This window comes from Strigops habroptila, chromosome 3 (genome assembly GCF_004027225.2).
Source record: "Strigops habroptila isolate Jane chromosome 3, bStrHab1.2.pri, whole genome shotgun sequence".
Classification (NCBI taxonomy): domain Eukaryota; kingdom Metazoa; phylum Chordata; class Aves; order Psittaciformes; family Psittacidae; genus Strigops; species Strigops habroptila.
Genome location: NC_044279.2, coordinates 86,402,342 through 86,416,233, shown reverse-complemented (window position 1 = coordinate 86,416,233; position 13,892 = coordinate 86,402,342). Strand labels below are relative to the sequence as shown.

At 41.8% G+C, this 13,892-nt stretch overlaps 1 protein-coding gene across 6 annotated transcripts in view; it reads left to right on the top strand.

The window, feature by feature from the left end:
* Positions 1-13,892, top strand: part of ANKRD17 (ankyrin repeat domain 17) — an 87,040-nt gene that overhangs the window by 65,941 nt on the left and 7,207 nt on the right. For all 6 annotated transcript variants that reach the window (XM_030480928.1, XM_030480927.1, XM_030480930.1 and 3 more), the window contains 13 exons: positions 1,520-1,631; positions 1,775-1,920; positions 3,608-3,750; positions 4,460-4,673; positions 5,098-5,273; positions 5,940-6,102; positions 6,835-6,930; positions 7,996-8,112; positions 8,950-9,121; positions 9,812-10,262; positions 10,993-11,148; positions 11,385-11,534; positions 12,042-13,690. In XM_030480928.1, coding sequence (XP_030336788.1) covers positions 1,520-1,631; positions 1,775-1,920; positions 3,608-3,750; positions 4,460-4,673; positions 5,098-5,273; positions 5,940-6,102; positions 6,835-6,930; positions 7,996-8,112; positions 8,950-9,121; positions 9,812-10,262; positions 10,993-11,148; positions 11,385-11,534; positions 12,042-13,690 — 3,745 coding nt within the window. The remainder of the gene's footprint in view (positions 1-1,519; positions 1,632-1,774; positions 1,921-3,607; positions 3,751-4,459; positions 4,674-5,097; positions 5,274-5,939; positions 6,103-6,834; positions 6,931-7,995; positions 8,113-8,949; positions 9,122-9,811; positions 10,263-10,992; positions 11,149-11,384; positions 11,535-12,041; positions 13,691-13,892) is intronic.

Here is a 13,892-nt window from a genome sequence, read left to right as displayed (position 1 = left end):
TCCCTGTGGCACAGAGGCATGAAGCTGTTCTGCTTCTGTGGCCTCAAAAATTCAGCACTAGTCACCAGCTCTGTTGTTTAATAAATTCGGGTCTAGAGACTTGATTTGCTGCTTTTAGAAAGCCTCTCTGACTCCCTGGAGAGTTGCAACCCATGCTCTCGCTGAACAAGAGAAAGTCTTTGAATGACTAAACACTTGCATTTCTTGTTTCTTTGTTGCCAGTGATTTATGAGAAATAGCAAAATTGTCTTCTGAAAGAAATGAAATATTTTTCTGGCCTGATCTCCCAAGACAAAAAACCTAAATGTTAAAACATGGCACATGTTCATTTTTTTTCCAGTTGTGCTTGAGGTTGTTGGCCGGTGATCACCCAGCTTGACGGGAGTAGGAAAGTATTGAAGCTTATTAGCAAGAGGAAGTAATACAAGCTCTCGTTTCCACTAAAGAAAAGGCTTTTTCTTACTGCAAGTAATTATAAAAAGGGCTACTTAATGTAGCTAGCTGGCCATCAAAAATCCCAAACCAGATGCATATACTAATTAGCATACATGTATGAATGGGTCTAGACTATACGTAACATGGCTAACGTGGGCAGTGTGAAGAGAAAGGGTGTGAGATTGTGAAGAAAGGGAGAGAAACCTCTAGAAAAGCATGTTGGCTACTTCAGCTGCTTGTGGCACTTGGCTCAGCCTCTGCTGTGACCATGTCCAGGAGCTCTTGGCGTAACCTGACTAATCGTTGTTAGCGGGTAGACACCGATGCAGATCAAGGTTATGATAAGTTGCCAACTACCCTGGATCATAACAGAGTAAAGTAAAAGTAAGTTCTCAGAGTAGTTAAGAAATGCGTGTGTGTTTATGGCCTTTGATGTGGTTTTGGTTTTTAGTGCTTGTTTAAGAATAGAGAAATGCCATTTTAGTCAGTCCTTGTGCTGCAACTAACAGTGCCAGGAGTCCTCCAAATTTCTCAGTTGCTCTTTCAAATCGGATGGTGGCCATTTATATGGGTTCTGGCAACACTGAGAAATGAAATGCAAATTACTGGGTTGCAAGTGTTTCTCATGAAGAGTCAAGGCTGATAAAGGCTCTGTGTCAGTGTCGAGAGCTGTCTACCACTAGAAGTGGTCACTTGGAGGCTGTGTATGAGTCTTAACAGAGAAAAAAGAACTAAAGACGAATTCTTATCTTCGTTATACCATCTAATGATCCCAGTGGAGCAGTGGTAAAGAAGTTGATCTAGTTATCAAAGCACACATGAGATGTCTGTTCTTGAAGAACCTTGGTTCTTGTCAGGAGTTGTTCTCACACCAGTTCTGTTGGGAGATGTGAGAACTAGAATCCTGTTACTAACTTGGAACACACAAGATAACTGGGAAGTAATCGATAGACATGTCTTACACTTACGGAAGCTTTTTATTGTGTCAGAGGTATAGTTTTACTTGGGCTAATGTGCAATATGAAGGGGTTGTACTTGGAAAAGGAAATACTTATTTTCTGTATCTGATGTCTGTTTCTTTTAGACTGAGAGTAATCATGACACAGCATTGACACTTGCTTGTGCTGGTGGCCATGAAGAGCTAGTACAGACACTGCTAGAGAGAGGAGCTAATATTGAACACAGGGACAAGAAAGGTAGGTACCTCACTGCAGCAATACAGACCCTCTCTGATATCACATTAAATAAACACACAATAAGCATAATATTCATGTGAAGCTTTTAGGCTTGTTTTTTATGCTATGAATGTGGACTCTTCAAACATCCTTTTTCATTTCAGGGTTTACTCCGCTTATTTTGGCTGCTACAGCTGGCCATGTGGGTGTTGTTGAAATCTTACTGGATAATGGAGCTGATATTGAAGCCCAGTCTGAGAGAACCAAGGACACTCCCTTGTCTTTGGCTTGTTCAGGAGGGAGACAAGAGGTGAAGTAAAACTTTAGTCTTCAAAAGCCTTGTGTAGGTCACAGGTTATGTCAGTGTACTGAAGCAGTCTGCAGGAAAAGTTACAGTAACTTAATTCACCATTCTGTTTCAGGATGGTCTGCTTTAAAAAGGATGCAGAGCTTCACATTGTCCAAGTTTTAGATTGCAGCCTGTCTTTAGAGATTGCTTTTCTCTGTTGCTAAACTGGACTGGTGCTGTGCAAATGACCTCATGACTGTAATCATCAGTGGCTCGTTATGGGTCTCTTATCAATATAATTAAATGTAGATATGAAAGTGAGCATGAGGAGTGTTCTTGTCGAGAAGCTGGAGTTAGACATGAATCAGATCCCTATATGAGCTAAGAGGGTTTTCTAGTGGATCCTGTGTAGGCCGTAGGATATTGGAATACTGCAGATGACTCCGGTGTGTCTCACTAAAACCACAAAAATAGTTTCTCAAATGATTGATCAACAGTAAATGTAGGGGTGAAAAACTGTATTATGTGACTTAATCAAAATGCAGATCTCATTTTTTTTCTTTTTTCTAATGGTTGCTAAACAAATCTTAAGTGTATAATTCTGTTAATGCTTGTACTGTTTGGGTTGCAAAAGTCACAGTGGAAGCTGTCTAAGCTGGTGCAGTCACCTTCCTCTGTGGCCATCTGGAAATTAATGAGGTTGGAGACACCTCTCCTGCTTCCATGGATTGTCCGAACAGTGATCCCATTGTATTTAAAAGGTGGTTACTTCCCTAGACAAAACCTTACTGAAAACTTGGAGCTCTTCTGCCCTGTTTTTAGTGCCGTCCACAAGCTTTTAGGCACTAGGGGAATGAGCTGCAATGCTCCCTGGGGAAGGGAGAGGCATCCCTTTTAGTAACTCTGTCCTAGCAGCCTCATACAGCAGAAGTGAATTGAAGTCTACCTTCTTAGACAGTTGATTGATCTGTGTTTCTCAAACAGATCAGTTGTTATTGAGGAATGGATCATGGGGTTTTTTTCATGCTTTTTTGAGAAAAAGATGGGAAAATGCTGGACGTTGGGTAGTAGAGATGATGTTGGCAGGCCCTTCCACCCCAGTTTTTGTTTTGGACACTATGTTTGTCCAGAGATTTCACAGGAACATACTCTGACTGAAAAGCCCTTCGCTTTAGTTGCACAGGTCTAATCTAAACATGTTTTAAGCTTAAAAGCTGAAAGTGGAGCAAATTAAACATCACACTGGAGATGAGACAGTGGCTTGTCATCTCGGTGTTCATTTTGATTTTAAGTCACTTTAGGTTCTTGTCAAATGATCTGTAGAAACTTCATTACAGAATTCAAGCTTCATGTAGACTACGGGAAGCTATGAATTGCTTGAGCTGTAAATGAATCTGCAAGGAAGGGATAATTAATGTAAGAAATATTTGTGCTGGTTTTGGTAATGTAAATGGTTTTGATAATGGTGGGATACAAATGTTAATTTTACTAATGGCTCTTGCATGAGATACCTGTGGACAATCTACATGTTTCTTGATGTAGTGGTGTGTATAGAGAGTGTAAGATTCAGAAGCATTGTGGAGCAACCAAGATAGAACTGGTTTCTTGGTTGCTCCAGAGCTTTGGTTTGAGGATGTTTTAACATTGATAGTGAACATTGAGAGGACAAAAAGCAAGAAACCAGATGTTATGTCTTACAATGCTGCAGGTGGTGGAGTTGCTGCTAGCTCGGGGGGCAAACAAGGAGCACAGGAATGTTTCTGATTACACACCTTTAAGCCTCGCCGCGTCGGGTGGCTACGTGAACATTATTAAGATCCTGCTAAATGCTGGGGCAGAAATAAATTCCAGGCAAGTTCCCTTTTCACCACTTCTCTTGTGGCTTTTGTAGTGGTTTTGCCCTTTCTAGAAGGATTTCTTAAACTCTGTGGAACAAAATCTCACTCTTTCTACCTGGTCACAACCAAGATATTGTTTAATTTGTAGTAGGCTTCTTTTAAGTTGGAAATGAAAGGTTTTGATGAACTTTTAACTTCCATCTCCCTCTGTATTTTGTGAGCTTCTTTCCTATACCACACAATCAATCATCTTTTGTTCAAGATAAAAGTCTTTCTTCTTGCTCTGGTTGGCCAGCTGGGTTGGAATTAGTTCAGGGTTAGATCAAGGGTGTGTTTTATCCCATTGGTTTCCCTCTGTAGCTTAAGGAAAGCTTTTGCTGTGTGTGTATGAATGTATGTAAAGGTGGTGCACCCAGTGTGAGCTAGAAAGTTGCCCTGTGCTGCACAAGTCAAATGAAAGGTTCAAGCAAAACTAATGTACCTCACGAGAGACGGCTTTAAATTTAAAACAATTAAAAAGTAATGTGTAGTATCTCCAAACAGAAATGCTTGTTCTAAGCAGTGATGCCATGGAGAGTCTCTTGCAGTTTCAGTAATAATTGCTGTGTAGCTGAGTTTTTGCTCTTGGATAAGTACTCTGTCTTCACTAGCTCTCTTAAAGTCATTTAGAAATGTGACTAGTATTTTATAGAGCTTTTTGGTTTTCCTTTCTTCTCTTTCAGAACTGGTAGTAAATTGGGCATTTCTCCCTTGATGCTGGCGGCCATGAACGGACACACTGCTGCTGTCAAGCTGTTACTGGACATGGGCTCTGATATAAATGCCCAGATAGAGACTAACAGGAACACAGCCCTGACTCTGGCTTGTTTCCAGGGGAGAACTGAAGTGGTTAGCCTGCTGCTTGATAGAAAAGCTAATGTGGAACATAGAGCTAAGGTAAGGGGCAAATGGCTGAATAAGTCTCCAAAAACAGATGCTTCAAAGTCGTCACTTCTCTGGGCTTATCTGATTTTCCTTGCCTTTTGTGCAGGTTGACTTCTTCTAGGTCGGTTGGAACCGTATATTGTAAAGAAAATCATGGCTGTATTAATGTACTTAAGGTGTACAAAATACTTAGTATTTTGGTGGTTTGTCAAAAAATAAAGATTTCTTCTGAAGCCTTAATTTTCAGGTGCTTACAAACCTAAGAAGAATAATCCACTAACTTAAAAAAAAGAGAAGGCTTCAGTGTATTCAAAAATAGGTAACAATTGGAGTCTGTACACCAGAGCTAGAAATATGTTGCTGGAAGCTGAAATAAATCCTGGCTCTCAAGTGAACACCCAACTAATTGCTTATTTTTCTTGCTTGCTTGTCTAAGACTGGTCTCACACCATTAATGGAAGCAGCTTCTGGTGGATATGCAGAAGTGGGCAGAGTTCTGCTGGACAAGGGTGCAGATGTAAATGCTCCTCCAGTACCTTCTTCAAGAGATACAGCTTTAACTATTGCAGCAGACAAAGGGCACTACAAATTTTGTGAGCTCCTCATTAGCAGGTACTGTATTTGCAAGTGTGCTGCTTGAAGAAAAACATCAGGAATATGACCTTAAACTAATCTCTCCCAATATACAATACTATTTTCCACCATACACTACAGGGTAAGAAATGGGAAAGGTTCTCTGTGTGTCGACCATCACTATGTATTTTTATGCGTCAGAAGTGATCAGTTCTCTTTGGTGTTAGAGTGCTTTCCCAAATGGACTATTTAATTTTTTTTCTGTCTCACTGAATCATGAATGTTAGAAATAAACAACTTCTTGTGAAGTTTGCAGGCATGGTACTTGTAATCATGACACAGAGCCATCATAGATGGTAGCATAAAGTCCTTAACACAAGATGCGCACAAAGCATACATCTTAATGTTTTGGGTTGTTTTTTTCCTAGCTTGATCATGAAGCACATTCAGTGTAATCATGTTTCCTGAGCAGCTTTAGAGTATTAAAAATACTTTTTAGGCTGAGTAGAGGCTTTTGACAGCATCAGAAGAAACAAAAACAATTCTGGGAGCTGAAGCACCCTGAAAATGCCTATGCTTGATATAAAAATGAGTAGTGAGTTTTACTCTATTGTTCTTATGTTGCATATCCAGTTTACCAGTCCAGCTGATATAAGAAATGAAAGTCTGGTCCAGAGTTTTGATTGAGAGTCTTTGTTTTTGTAGAGGAGCTCACATCGACGTGCGTAACAAGAAGGGGAACACTCCGCTGTGGCTGGCAGCCAATGGAGGGCATCTAGATGTTGTCCAGCTGCTAGTTCAAGCTGGAGCTGATGTGGATGCTGCTGATAACAGGAAGATAACTCCTCTCATGGCAGCCTTTCGAAAGGTACAGGTTTGGTCTTACCACGTGTTGTCTGAATCATCCCTGTGCAGTTGTTATAAATAGAATGTAGCTGACAGGAACCACATCTTTAAAAATACGTCAACTAATTTGAATACTTGGCATTGAATCCCCAAAAATAGATATGTGTGTCACCAGTGGAACATCTGTGTTAAAGTTGGCTAGAAATTTGCTTTATACGCTGGTTCTTCTGGGTCTGTTGAGAGGTGAAAATTGCAGTGTATTTGTGCAGAAGCAGGGGAATATGTGATATGGGGGGAAATTGGATTGGTTTCTTATGCGAGAGAGGATGAGCTCTTCTGTCAAAAACCCTGTGGCTTAGCCTGATTTGGCTCTAGACACAATTGTTGTTAGCAAGGGAGTGAAGTTCAAGTGCTGCAGTGTTTGAAAAACTGCAGATGACTGCAGGAGCCTGCAGGTATTTAGTTACCAGAGCTGGGCATTTGATAACTACCAAAATAAAAGGCAGAAGTTTGTGAAAATATGGCTGGAGTAAGGACAACCTGGCAACAGGTACTGTAATTCTTTGCCTTTGTGTGAAGAAACATCCCTCCCTAGTTTAGGAGGTGATGAAGATTAAAAAGTTAGTGGTGAGGACATGGTTTGAAGGAGGCGAAAATAAATATTTTACTAACGATACTTGGAATAAAGTGTTTGTTAGCAAAGCAGAAGCAGCTGGCCTGAAACAAAAGATTGTCCTTGAAATCTGTTTTTCAGGGTCATGTGAAAGTGGTGCGCTACCTAGTCAAAGAAGTAAACCAGTTCCCATCGGACTCGGAATGCATGAGATACATAGCAACCATTACTGATAAGGTGAGATTATAAGAAGGGAAATATTTGTGAAGGACTAGTGCTGCAACTCAGCTTTAGAGTTGGTGTTATGAATGGTCTTTAGCTTCCTGGCACACCAGATTTCAGCCAACTGATGAATCCCATTGGGCTTTTTCAGAAAAAAGCATTGCAAAAAATGGGAACATGCAGCGACAAAACTTTTGTGTTGTCAGAATAGTAGTAAAGGAGGTTTAACTTCTTATCTCTGCTTCGTTTCAAGTGTTCTCCCAGTCATTACCTCACTCTGGTCTGCATTCCTTCCTCTCGAGCAAGTTTATACTGAATTTACGTGGCTTTGCAGTGGGGTGGAGGTTACAGATTGAACTTATGCTGTGTTTGTGAGCTTCAGTATGAAGATTCACAAACTTGTAAGAAAAGTTTGTATTAGAAAGAAGATAGAAAAAAGATGATTGGCAGTAAAGTGGTTTCTTACTACATAATGCTGCTTTTTGCTGTGGAGATTCAGGTTCATATGGTTTATCTTCAGTCCAGATGAACAGGGCAAAAACTGTTTTGTAATAGGACAAAGGAGAATAGCAGCTGGTGCAAAAATATGCTCCTAATGCTTCTATCTCTTCACTGCCCTGCTGTGCTGCAGTTGAGTTGTCTTCTTTCTGGGCATCAAATTATGATGAGCATGTTGAGGCTGAAGAGATGCTAATGTTTAAATTGGTATGTGTGATATCACCAGTGGTGGTGATCACTGTCTGCTTCCGTGATGCTAGGCACCCTCTGAATGAACACACCTTCACTGATATGCTACTAGTATAGGTTTGTGAGCAGTACTAGAATATTCACCTATTTCCCAGGTGTTTTAAAAAAACCTCAACCTTGCTTGATGATATATTTTTATTTCTACAGTTGCTTCACCTTTCAGACCCTTAGCCTTATATTTCATTAAAATTTTTGGGTTTGATTATGGGCATATGTTCTGAATGGCCTTTGTACATCACATCTGTGACTGGAATATCAGTTTGTAAGGCTGGGCTTGGAGAGGAGCTTACTGGAGGGAATCAACTCTCTGTTTGAAATACTTCATCATTTCAGGAGATGTTGAAGAAGTGCCACCTGTGCATGGAATCAATTGTTCAAGCCAAAGATAGACAAGCTGCTGAAGCCAACAAAAATGCAAGCATTCTTTTGGAGGAACTGGACTTGGAGAAGGCAAGTTTAAAGAGTTTGGAGCTGTGAATATTTATTTGATAAAATTCCAATTTCACAATCCTGCAAGCTTGTAAGATCAATGAAAATACGTATTAAAGTGTAGCGCATGTGTGAGTACTGTAATTGGAGTGTCTGGAGCTGAGCATTCTTGTTGTTCAGGTGAGCTTTGAACTTTGCTTTTACTATTACTTGGATAAATTGGATTAAGAAAGTCCAATAAAACTATTTCTTCTGGGATAATATTATTCCAGAAGAAGAATACACACCAAAAGAAGTTTTCTTTTGAAAAGAGTGTATTCTTTTGTCAAGTACCTGGCAGATGGGCATTTTCCAGACACACTGGTATGGATTTTAAGTCTAAACCCTATTTTGTGTCTTAAATATTAAAAATCACATACTAATAATGTTAATAGAACCATAGTACTGATGTAGAAATCTGATGGCAAATTCAAAGTACAAGTATAGCATTAAATGGACACATGCTTTATATTCAAGCTATATTCAACCATTTCGTGTCTGGTCTTTGAAAAGGGAGATGGGTGGTGGTTGGACTACACTGTTGAGACACAAAGAATCCTGAACGCATGCCTTGGCAAACTCTGACTTCAGTTTAGATGGTGTCTGTTCTCTGTTTCTACACTAACCTTCTGTTAACATGAGCGAGCAGTCTGTTTGGAAGAAGTAAATATCTAAAAACATGGTATGGTAGAGAATTTAGCTTGTATTTTGTAAATACGTTAATCTAAAATGGAAGTTCAGCTTCCTGGGAGAAATGGAAAGCATTTCTTGAAATGCATGGGACATGCTGTAATGCTGTTCCATGTGCTTGACTTGTAGCTAAGGGAAGAAAGCAGGAGACTGGCTTTGGCTGCTAAAAGGGAGAAAAGGAAGGAGAAAAGGAGGAAGAAAAAAGAAGAGCAGAGGCGAAAACTAGAAGAAATAGAAGCAAAAAATAAAGAGAATTTTGAACTTCAAGCTGCTCAGGAGAAAGAGAAGCTAAAAGCTGAAGGTGACTTGAAATATTCGCCTTATTTTTTAAACACAGCCTTGATTTTTTTTATTCCCGGTATTTCTTGTCAGAACTGGAATGTAAACTTTCTTAGGACGTGAGTTTTGCTCTTGTTCACCTTTTCTCTTAAGTTTGTAGATTAGCACAATGGTCTCAATACTTAAAACCGGGTCAATTATAAGCTTACAAACAAATGATAATAATGATTAGCTGAAAAACTGGCAGTATGAAAATTCCAAATATGTATCAGTCTCTTGTTATCTATAGAAAACTGTTTCTTCTGCATCTTGTGGTAACGAGTTTCACGTCATGTACTGAGAAGTGGTTTTCACTGATTGCTTCCTCACTCTGACATGCTAAAAGAAAGGGAAGATGTGACAATTATTTTTTTGTTTTGTATGTTTGTGCCCTTTTTGCTTGTGTCTGTCTTTCCATGTCTGAATTCCATTTCACAGTGATTAAATTGCTGTTGCATTTGTTCAAAGAAATTTGTATGTCAGTTAGGATAAACGAGGGGAGAGGCTCCATGGTATGATAGATGTCCCCTTAGCTGGTGGTTGTGCGTGTTTCTTGGGCTCTTGTAAAGTTACTCATGAGTCGTTTGATAGGACAGGTGTAATTTGGAAGACAAACCCACTTAAGTTTCCTCAAGCCAACTAAATTACTATGGTTTTTTAACTTTTCCATCAGATGATCCAGAGGTCCCAATGGAGCCTCCAAGTGCTACCACTACAACCACCATAGGTATATCTGCAACTTGGACAACATTAGCAGGTTCCCATGGGAAGAGGAACAATACCATCACCACAACAAGCTCCAAAAGGAAAAACAGGAAAAACAAAGTGACTCCTGATAACGTTCAGATTATATTTGATGATCAACTCCCAATTTCCTATAGCCAACCAGAAAAAGTCAATGGTGAATCCAAGAGCAGTAGTACTAGTGAGAGTGGTGACAGTGACAATATGAGGATCTCCAGCTGTAGCGATGAAAGCAGCAATAGCAACAGCAGCCACAAAAGTGACAATCATTCTTCCACAGCCGTTACTAACACACAGAGCAACAAAAAGCAACCATCAGTTCTTGTCACTTGTCCAAAGGATGAGAGGAAAGCAGTTACTACTGGCAAATCATCCATCAAGTAAGTTGCTGTGACCATCCATGCCACCTTCAGGTAGTTGTTGCCCTGTCCTTGAATGCTGTGCCCTTGTCTTCATAGGCTTGCTTTCCTTACTCCATTGTTAGGAAGTGGGAGAGGCAGAGTATCCTTGCTCTAGTGTGTATGAGGAGTATAAACACTGCAGAATGAACTTGAACTTAGGTACCAGGTTCTGAAGCAAGAAGCATAAGGGAGTGGGACTTTTTAAAGGACATGTAGTGACAGGACAAGGGGGAATGGCTTTAAACTGACAGAGGGGATATTTAGATTAGACATAAGGGAAAAATTCTTCCCTGTGAGGGTGCTGAGGCCCTGGCACAGGTTGCCCAGAGAAGCTGTGGCTGCCCCATCCCTGGCAGTGTTCAAGGCCAAGTTGGATGGGGCCTGGAGCCACATGGTCTAGTGGAAGGTGTCCCTGCCCATGGTGGGGGCTTGGAACCAGATGAGCTCTAAGGTCCCTTCCAACCCAAACCATCCTGTGGTTCTGTGATGCTATGAAACGTGACCGTGGATGTGGAATTAAGGAATTACTGGGGTATTTTGAGATGTAAGCATCTCAATTCAAGCAACTTCTTCGTTAACATAGTGCTTTTGTGGTGAAAGACAAAAATAGGTTGGGGGAGGGGGCTGAAGAATGGGCAAAATGCAAGTAATCCATCTGTATTTTGGGTTTTTTTTACTGCATAATGATGGCATCTAATTTCTTTCAAAGGTTGCCAGAAGTTATTAGTGAAGTGGCGAGTAATTCCTTGTCTACATGCACAAAGTCTGGTCCTTCTCCCCTTTCTTCTCCAAATGGCAAGCTCACCATTGCTAGTCCTAAACGTGGTCAGAAAAGGGAAGAAGGATGGAAAGAAGTTGTGAGAAGGTGAGCAAAATATTCCACTAACTTCCTCCTTATTGATGTCCTTTTTCAGAATGGTTTCTCTAGTGCAGCCCTCTCTGAGGTTACCGAACAACCTTCTTACCAGACCTGATAGACTTCATGATTATTACTGCTGCAGAGGTTGAATCATGAATTATAAGATTGTTTCGACCAACCTGCCCATTTCCTCATGCCTTGGAAGCATTTTCCACTTAATTTGGTTTCTTTTTTTTGTGTAGGTCCAAGAAGGTTTCTGTTCCATCGACTGTAATTTCCAGAGTCATTGGCAGAGGAGGGTGTAACATCAATGCGATCCGTGAGTGCACAGGAGCACACATAGACATTGACAAACAGAAGGACAAAACTGGAGATAGAATAATAACAATAAGGTAAGCAGGCTGCTTGATTTGCTGGTTCTGGGCGGGGTTCTCCATTGTAGAACACTTTATTGTGTGGAAAAATGAAAAGGCTCGACTTCATTGTCCCTCTAAAGATGACTTCTGGACAGTCAGTTCTTTGAGGGGAGAGAAATGGGGTGGGGAAACTGCAAACAATTGCCAGTTGGTACCATCGTGTTGGTACAAAAGACTTGTGAGATGAGCATAAACATTAGGATTCTGCATTTAGACTTGTTTAGATGTTGCTATACATGACTATGTATTTAGGGAAGTAGATGTCTTAACTGTTTGGGGTTTGGAGGTGTTAAGAGTTTTCAACTTGAGCTGCTTTATTTATCGTCAGCAGCAAGAACATGCTGAGCTCAGTCTTCAGATAGAGAGTGGTTTTCTCTCTGTGTTAGCACGATGGAAGATAGGCTGGATCATGTCTTGGAGCTGCTTGGCTATACTGTATGCAAATGCTTTAGATGCACTTTCCCTTTTCCCTTCCTTTTACAGGGGTGGCACAGAATCGACAAGACAGGCCACGCAGTTGATCAACGCTCTGATTAAGGATCCAGATAAAGAAATCGATGAACTTATCCCAAAGAACCGCTTGAAAAGTTCGGCCGCAAACTCCAAAATGGGGTCGTCGACACCTGCCGCCACTACAGCTGCTAACAGTTCTCTCGTGGGCATCAAAGTGACCACCGTAGCTGCTTCGTCAACATCTCAGACTGCCTCCGCACTCACCGTGCCTGCAATTTCTTCAGCATCCACTCACAAAACCATCAAGAACCCGGTGAATAACGTTCGGCCTGGTTTCCAAGTCTCTCTTCCATTAGCATATCCGCCTCCACAGTTTGCACACGCATTACTCGCTGCTCAGACTTTCCAGCAAATCCGTCCACCTCGGTTGCCCATGACACACTTTGGAGGTACTTTCCCACCAGCTCAGTCCACGTGGGGCCCATTTCCCGTTAGGCCATTGAGCCCTGCAAGAGCTACCAACTCACCAAAACCTCACATGGTGCCTCGCCATAACAGTCAGAACAGTGGCGGTTCTCAGGTGAATTCAGCAAGTTCTTTGACAACTAGTCCAACGGCTACAACAAGTTCAGTGGCTTCTACTGTGCCTGGTTCTTCTGCAAACGGCAGCCCAAGTTCACCTTCAGTCAGAAGACAGCTTTTCGTCACGGTGGTGAAGACATCCAACGCCACAACGACCACGGTGACAACCACAGCAAGCAACACGAGCACAGCGCCTACGAATGCCACGTATCCAGTTCCTACTGCCAAAGAACACTACCCTGCATCTTCCCCCTCATCTCCTTCTCCTCCTGCGCAGCCAGCAGGTGTTTCCAGAAGCAGTCCTTCCGACTGTGCAGCAACCTCTCCCAACAAAGGTGCACCTTCATCTGATCCCGAAGTGGGTAGTCCTCCAGCAGTGGAAACGAGCAGCTCAACCAGCAGTAGGCAGCCCAATTCCAGTACTGGCAGCTCATCGGTGCACCCTGCTCATCAGCAGCCTCCAGGAGCTCCTCTGCCAGAGGCAAGACCCCCTCTTCAGCAACCTCAGGTTCCCACACCAGATCCTCGCATGGTTGTGCCTCCGAATTTAGCAGCGACGAGCTCATCTGCTCCTGTGGCAGGTCCAGCTAATTCCCCGATGACCTATCCCATGTCTCAGACATCAATAGGGTCTTCTCAGCCTGCAGCTAAGATGGAAAGCCCAGCTATCAGGCCACCTGTCCATGGAACCGGTAATGTCCATAAGAATCCAGCTCCTGTGCAAAGTTCTTCTGTCGCAGTCCTCAACGTTAACCACATCAAAAGGCCCCACAGTGTTCCTTCGTCGGTGCAGCTCCCTTCTACCTTAAGTACACAAAGTGCTTCTCAGAATTCAGCCCACCCAGCAAACAAGTCCATGGGTAACAATTTCAGTGCTACTCTGCCGTTTGGGCCCTTTAGTACGTTGTTTGAGAACAGCCCGACATCTGCTCATGCCTTCTGGGGTGGTTCTGTCGTGTCATCTCAGACAACACCAGAATCGATGCTGTCGGGAAAGTCTTCATTTTTGCCAAATTCTGATCCTTTACATCAGTCTGATACTTCCAAAGCCCCAGGTTTTAGGCCACCGTTACAGAGGCCAGCTCCGAGTCCCTCAGGTGAGTCTGCGTTTTGTGTTCATACCTTAATAATACACCTAAATAACTGCTGCGTGTTTTTATTTTGAACACTTACACTTTCTGCCTAAGCTCCTGTGGTCATTTAGAGTAAATCACTGTAGATTAGCACAATGGTCTCAATACTTAAAACCGGGTCAATTATAAGCTTACAAACAAAACTGATACAGTTTATTTCTGTAAG